Source organism: Nicotiana attenuata, unplaced genomic scaffold, assembly GCF_001879085.1.
Source record: "Nicotiana attenuata strain UT unplaced genomic scaffold, NIATTr2, whole genome shotgun sequence".
NCBI lineage: Eukaryota > Viridiplantae > Streptophyta > Magnoliopsida > Solanales > Solanaceae > Nicotiana > Nicotiana attenuata.
The window spans coordinates 77,455-84,906 of record NW_017673388.1 but is presented as its reverse complement, the minus strand read 5'-3'; the positions used below and the strand labels follow the sequence as shown (position 1 = coordinate 84,906).

At 37.0% G+C, this 7,452-nt stretch overlaps 1 protein-coding gene across 2 annotated transcripts in view; it reads right to left on the bottom strand.

The window, feature by feature from the left end:
- LOC109216239 overlaps positions 1-6,825 on the bottom strand; it is a 12,659-nt gene extending 5,834 nt beyond the window's left edge. The window contains exons 1-11 of one of the 2 annotated variants that reach the window (XM_019380379.1): positions 5,228-6,825; positions 5,081-5,149; positions 4,806-5,007; positions 3,540-3,624; positions 1,489-1,602; positions 1,317-1,385; positions 1,154-1,235; positions 948-1,007; positions 757-809; positions 512-678; positions 44-212 (exon numbers count right to left, since the gene is read on the bottom strand). In XM_019380379.1, coding sequence (XP_019235924.1) covers positions 44-212; positions 512-678; positions 757-809; positions 948-1,007; positions 1,154-1,235; positions 1,317-1,385; positions 1,489-1,602; positions 3,540-3,624; positions 4,806-5,007; positions 5,081-5,149; positions 5,228-6,265 — 2,108 coding nt within the window. In that variant the 5' untranslated portion in view covers positions 6,266-6,825. The remainder of the gene's footprint in view (positions 1-43; positions 213-511; positions 679-756; positions 810-947; positions 1,008-1,153; positions 1,236-1,316; positions 1,386-1,488; positions 1,603-3,539; positions 3,625-4,805; positions 5,008-5,080; positions 5,150-5,227) is intronic. The other variant, XM_019380380.1, reaches the window with a different exon arrangement.
- Between the last annotated feature and the right edge of the window lie 627 nt (positions 6,826-7,452).

Here is a 7,452-nt window from a genome sequence, read left to right as displayed (position 1 = left end):
ATAATTTTTAAATGCTTTCTGAAGGACAGCAACTGTGACAAACCTGCAAACAACGCACCCACCACCTTCATACTCCGAAGCTTTAACCACTCTTGTCAACCGTATCATAATTGGTCCTGCATCTCCTGCAGTTTTCCTACCAGGGACAAAATTGTCTCTACAATATGAACAGAGCCAACCACTGGTTGGGGTACACTGTACACCTAAACAAGCTGCAAACATATAGGCTTTGTATGAGCAAAACTTATAAGCACAAGTGAGGTTATTGGGCAGAGAAATTGAAAAAGCTCCCCTTCAGACACGAGACAACAAAAAATCATGCAGTCTAGCTTAGCAAATTTCTTGTAACATGGACTTCATTTATATTCAAATAAGTAGAAGGAGCACTAAATTGTGATTTTAAGATACTATACAGAGCAAACCATGTACAGATCTATCAGTTTACCAACCAGTACACTGCAGAAAGACAAGAATAAAAACTTTGTCAAACATTTGAGCCAAAAGAAAGCACCTGCATGGAAAGCCCGAGGACACCCATCACAGCAAATCAGTTCTCCCCCATCGCCGCATATTGTACACATATCATCACTGTTATTGGTGGCAATACTTTGACCATTTGCCAGCATTAATGCTATATCGTGTAGGGTAAGTCCATTGGAAGTGTAGATGTGACGGTAACTGGTAATGGATAGAAATATTCATATCAGTATCCCTTTTTTCATATTATGCAAATAATAATCTTTGAGAAGTACTTACGGCTGACGTTTAGCTGCACATCCAGCATGAGCCTCAAACTGGGACGGACTTATCTGTTTAGAAAGAGAAAACATGCGTAGTAGTAAGCAGCACTTCTGAATTTTATATACATATATATACATATATTTTATATGTATATGTTTGGGCTTTATATTATTACAAGTGTGAGGTGTGTGTGTTACAAAATTTACCTCAGTATCACAGCAGCTGCAGACTATGCCATTTCCCAGCTTGTAGCCCCCCAGAACTTTCTGCAGAAAGATTTTAAATGCTCAGACATAAATCACAATTATGGCAACTGCTGCCAAACGGAAGGCCCCGAACACATAATAAAAATTACAGAAACCAATGCACAATAAATGACAATATTAAGAGTTGAGATAGAAATGAATCTGACCTTCCCCTTCGAATAATATGCCAAATCAGTTCCATCTGGAAGTCCATTTGGCATGAATAATGATCGGTGCAAGTCATTATCCCTATGTATATTAAAAAGATTGATGATAAATGCTGAGCCGAAAAGAAGAAATCCTTTAAAAGATTAATGAGAGAAAGCATACCTTTTTCTTGTGCAACCTTCAGCAAGTCTTTTTGGCTCTACTGTTGAGCTGGAAAAATTGCACCTTGGCCTGGAAAAATAACTGCACAATTAGCAACAGCATAGGAATATGCATTTACTTGAAGAATGACCAGTTGCACGAAATAGATAAAGTAAATAAAGTAATGACAAACTTTTTAACCACATGCTTCCATGCCTCTGCTGTCTCCATATAGCTAAATGGATTTGAAGGGAAGTTGTCAATATAGGAGTAGGAAGCAGGAATAAGGCCATCTTCCATCACCGAACTGCATTCACAAGTCCACCATAGTATAGTGCAGAGTTACAAAGAAAATGAGTATGAAAAGTTTCAGCAAATCCATAGTATAGTGCAGAGTTACAAAAAAATGAGTATGAAAAGTTTCAGCCAATCCAACACCCAAAACCACACAATATCATTATTACACAAAACCCTCAGACTACAAGTAGATAAACTCCAAATGGGACCAAGCTTACAGGTCCATGTTGGAGGGCTGGATCTAAATTAAGCAATTCTAAACTCTTCTACCAATCTCCACCAGTAAATGAGGAAAAAGAAAAGGCGCTTCAGAAGAGCAGCAAATTGGGTCATATTACAAAGGGAAAGAACAATGTTGCTTAAAGTGGCCTAGTTTAGTAAGTTTTCTTGATGTATTCAACTTTTAAGTTTTTGGGATATCAAGATGCCATGAGCTATTGCACAATAGACGCCAAAGTCAATATTTACATTGTGCCAACCATAATATAGGCATAGCTCATTCCAAATCAGCAGCAATTGGCGGACCACACACTGATTGATATGTTCACTATTCATGAGATTATTTTAAGGCTTTAGATTAACACAAAAATTGACCCACTAAGATGAAATAATATTACTTGTAAAATGAGATTATTAAAGTGAATTTGGTACTCTATAATGCATCTACAGGAAGCCTACATGATCCAAGATGCACACTTGAATCGGTTGGGTTGATTTGATGTTCCATTAACAATGGGTATACAAATCCCAACATGCACGACTGATGGAAAGCTAGATCTTTGTGGTTTCCCCAGCAAAGGACTTTTGAAACCAAAGGCGGATCCATAGTATTGGGTATGGGTTCCCGGCAACCCAGTAACTTTTACCTGAACCCTGTATTTGTATTGAGAAATCTATTAAACTTTTGATACTTTTTAGCTTGGAACCCAGAAGTAAAATCAGTTGTTGGTTAAGCGGAAAAAGGAAGAACCAGCTTGAGCTATGTTCCTGAATAACTGGCGAGGGTTCGAATCCCATTGTACACTTTTTAAGTTCACTTTTGTCTTTTTTCACAAAACAACACCTGGAGGCACTTTTTTGTTTTTGTTTTTCTTTTAAAAATTGACCAGCCAAATTAAAAAACTTTCTTACTTGCTGAAAATATCACTTTTGCCCAAATGATGGGAACTCGTAAGGTTCAAATCCTGTAGATGGAGTCTTGAAGAAGCAGAATTTGACATTTACAAGTTTCCAACATTCAACCATTTTTAGCTCTTAAAAATTTGTGGTAATATTTATGTGGTGTTATTCCAAAACCTATTCAGCATTCGACGTACTAATAGCTAATAAATGAGCAGTCCAAAGTATCTAGACTGTATACAACTTATTTCATCAACAGCATACAGCACTTACACTCAAGCAAAATCACCCTTCAAGCTAAATTCTAATAAAACCTGTGTTACAGTAACACCAAGACCACATCATCCCAGAATCATATTACAAGGAACCTTCAATTGCACATTCCATCAACATCCAGCTATGGACAAAACATGCCATTCAGTTGCTAAAATGCCTGGTCATGAATCAACAACTCATTTCCTTGAAGTTAACAAGTGTCGAGGTCACATCGTTCATATGATTGGAAAAGGAAAAAAACATAGAGGAGCAGTGGACACAGCTAAATCAAGTCAACTGGTAAATAAGGAACACTACAAAACTGCAAGACTTTCCATGTTTTAGATCACATTACAGCTGTTCAAGAAAAGAAAAAACAGTGATAAATACAGCACATACTGGATACCTATTCAACAGGATAAGCTAGATAAGCTAGACTTTTGTCTCCTTTCCCTTGTTCACCCCAACCCAAACTTAAACCAAAGAAGAGTGATAAGAAAGTAGATCAGGGTGGAGGAGCAAAGACAAGATCAAAATACTTCAGATAAAGTACGTGAAATACTTTAAATGTACCTTAGCTTAGAGTGATACATTCCTGAAGCCTTTCCATAAGAATATTGGTCAGCACTAGCCACCTCATAGTACTGCAGGAGTTTTGCTGCAAAAATAGAAGAGGATATTATGAATCATCATACAACTGACAAGAATCGATACTCTATGTTTGTTCCTCCTACTTGCACTATTATTTGCCCCATCTGCATCCACTGATTCGGACAGTATTTATATCATAATCAAGGATATTATTATCCATATTTGGTCTATCGGAAACAACCTCTCTGCCCTATCGGGGTAGGGGTAAGGTCTGCGTACACACTACCCTCCCCAGACCCCACTTTGTGGGATTTTACTGGGTCGTCGCCGTTGTTGTTGTTGTATTTGTACTAACAAAGCCCCAATACCCTAGATTAACTACCTTGAAATCTCCTCAATATCTTTTTCTTTATGAAGTAATGTATTGTATTAAAGGCATCAAGAAGATGCAAGAGATTACAGTAGAGAGCTTGGTTAACTCGTTAGGACAAAAAAAAACTATTCTAGAGCCTTAAGTTAACCAAGGACAAAAATCAGTGGTTACTAAACCATTGAGAGAGAGATAATGAAGTCTAAGAGGGGGACGATATCAATTACAGGGGAGAGATTACTCCAACTAAAAAGATTAATTAGACATTTAGACTTCAAGTGTCCGTTGGACGTTGAAATGCCATCAAAACATCTACGATTGAAATCTCCTCAATATCTCAACACAAATTTGCCCTTATGTTCCCACAGGGAACTTAAAAACCCTTGTGTTAAACTTGTAAACTGCATTGCTCTGTACACTACTCTCTACTCTCCTTTTTCTTTTAACTTTGCCAGAGAAAGTGCTTAAAATCAACATCTTACTTTAAAATTTAGCGATCTATGCTTATAGTGGATAAATAAAAAATAATTTCGAAAATAACGAGTAAATCAAGCGTGCCACTGATTCTAGTTGCGGAGGAAGAAATTGTCTTGTGTAAATACTTAAACTGGCCAAGTTATTTATTTTCTACAGTCTAAGCTCGATTGTTTATTGAAATGAACATCCTCTAGAATGGAGGTCTATGATGAATAAGCAGTAATATGGTGATTTTATTGCCCCAACCCTTCTTCCTGTTACCATCCACAACAAACGACAGCATAAATTGGAGCATGGAAAGCATGAGAATGTCCTTTTAAATACTTATTCCTGGCATGTCAAATATGAGACTGTCTCAGAAAAACAAAAATAAATCAACTGAGACATCAACATTAAACCACCTTTCCAAGCCTCAAAATATTGCTCATTAATAGAAGAACCAGCCACATCTCTTACAACTTCTTCTAGTCGGGTAAATGGTGCAGTCTTCAACTCTTGAATTATCCTGTAAACAGGTTTTCCATTCTCCAAATAAATATGATTGTTTGGGTGTCTAGTCTTGCCCCCAGCATGCACTTCAAATTCGTAAGCACTGAGAACCTGCTGAGACATCAATCTGTTCAGTATGATCATTAACATGCACACAGATAGCTTTTACTTTAGACAGGAAACTTACTTTGGACAAATTGCAGAATGAACAACCACACAAGTATCCGTAATCCTTTATGATTCCAGGAAGCTCCATCTGACAATCATTTACAGAATGCTTCAGGCTTACGTAAAGACCACTAAATTACGAGAAACAGAGAAACCCACAAATTACCTTCCTAGAAGTTGAAATGTACTTCACCCTAGCTCCTTCCAAAATACCCGTCGATAGAAGCTTCTTGACATTTGTCGGGTAAGCATCAGAAATGACCTTCTTAGACATTTTTAATTCCATGTTTGGAGGACATAAAAAAGGATCTCCATGTCGATAAAATGCTCCATTTGTGCTTGAAATACGTTGAGTCATATCATCAGATGCCAAAGGATACCATGCATGTGCTTCACCAAATCCATCATCAACCCGATCAGTCACGGGCAGAGCAGCTGAAGCATATGCATTACCATAATCCTCCTTTCTTTTGCTAAACTTAAATGTAATCTTCCTGACACCAGTTGTGCTAAATTCCTTTGGAATTTCAAGTACCACAGAGGACTTCGCGACTGCCTCGGATACATCAATTTGATTATGCTCTTCTTCACTGACACTCTCATCCGCGCTTGAATTCCCTGACGAAAAAGATGTGATCTCTCCAGAACCACCTTGATTATTACTCAACAAATCAACTCCTTGACTACTGATAGTCTGGAAACTTGACGTGTTCTCTCTTGGAGACAAATTTGGATTTGAAACTTCAGAAAGCATCTCATCATTCGAAGCTTCCTTCACATCAATCCTTACATAGGGCTGGACATCACAATTATTCAACTCTTTTCCCTGCTTTTCACCTAACTCTGATTCATCCGTATTTAAAGTTTCAGGCGCACGAAACATGGCACAACCTTCTAATTCTACATCATCTTCAGTTTCAGGTGCACGATTCGTGGCACAACCTTCTACTCCTATACCAACTACAGTTTCGGGTGCATGATTCGTGGCACAACATTCAACTCCTACACCATCTACAGTTTCGGGTGCACAATTCATGGCATGATTCGTGGCACAACAATCTAATTCTACAGCATCTAAAGTTTTAAAATTCTGCTTCTCGACGCATGGTTCCTCCTGTTCAGTACTAGCATCTACAAACCATTGTCTGTCACACTTTGAATCAACATTTACGGGGTTCTCAATTTCCATTATTCCATCACTCATTACCGCGAAATTATAAGAAACCAGGAAACCAAATTAACTACAACAGCAATCCAATCCAACACTTACAAGAACTTGTCACAACTCCAAGAACAGCACTGAGTTGGAAACTTTGCAAGAAATAAAGGTACTTAACCGCCAAAAATGAAAACTAAAAGGTCCTTATAAGCAAAACCTTGAAATTTCTAACCAATTCAAGAAAACCTCCTTCAATTTGGATTATTAGATGAAATTAACCTACCTCCACAGCTCAAAACTCAAAACTCAAAATTCAAAATCTGAATAACCAAATAAACTACTTCGAGAGATCTGCGGATAAACACAAAACAATTCCAAAAAAAATACAGTTATTTAAATACAGATCTGAAAACTCAACGCATAATTTGATTTTAAAAAAGCGAGGAAATATTTATAACTAGGGTTTTTGCAATATCAAGGATTCAAATCAGGAAGACAAAAAGGCAACTAACCAACTGAAAAAAAAAAAAAATCAATTTCGCGGTATGAAAAAAGAGGAGAGAGAAAAAGGAAGTATAAGATGAGATTTGGAAGAAACGAGAAAGGGGAATAGATAGGGTCATTGGGGAAGTTGTTGTGGACCTATTTTTATATCTTTGGGTAGGGTCCATTTCCAGGTGTCCTATGTTATTTTACCACGTGGCAGCTTGATGAGTCGGATCTTTCGTTCTGGATATCTAATCTAATATTTTAAAATCGAGAAAACAATCATTCTTTCGAGGCCAAATACACCCTTAGACCTTAGGCATTTGGATATGAATTTCAATTTTTTTTTTTTAAATATTGAAATTTTACTAAAATTTGAATTGAATATGAAGTTGTGTTTGGTTAGACTTTTTGCAACATATTTGAATGTTTTTTTTTTTTAATTACGAAACATGACTTATATCCCGCAACTTGTAAAAAATATCAAAACCATCCCAATTTGATTATCTTACTTGAAATAAACAACCCCTTGCCGGATTGGGATGGCAAAAAGGTAGCCGCACACTTTGGTGAGAAGAAGACCTGTGCGTTTTGTGTTTCTGTGGGTAGTTGTAGCTTACTAACTGATGGGGTCATTTTATAAATTTTAAAAATATGGGATAAATTTGTAACCAAAAACTAGCAAATTCCCATTTTCAATTGAAAAACTGGTTCTCACTAGATTTTCAAATTTGAAAATGCATTTT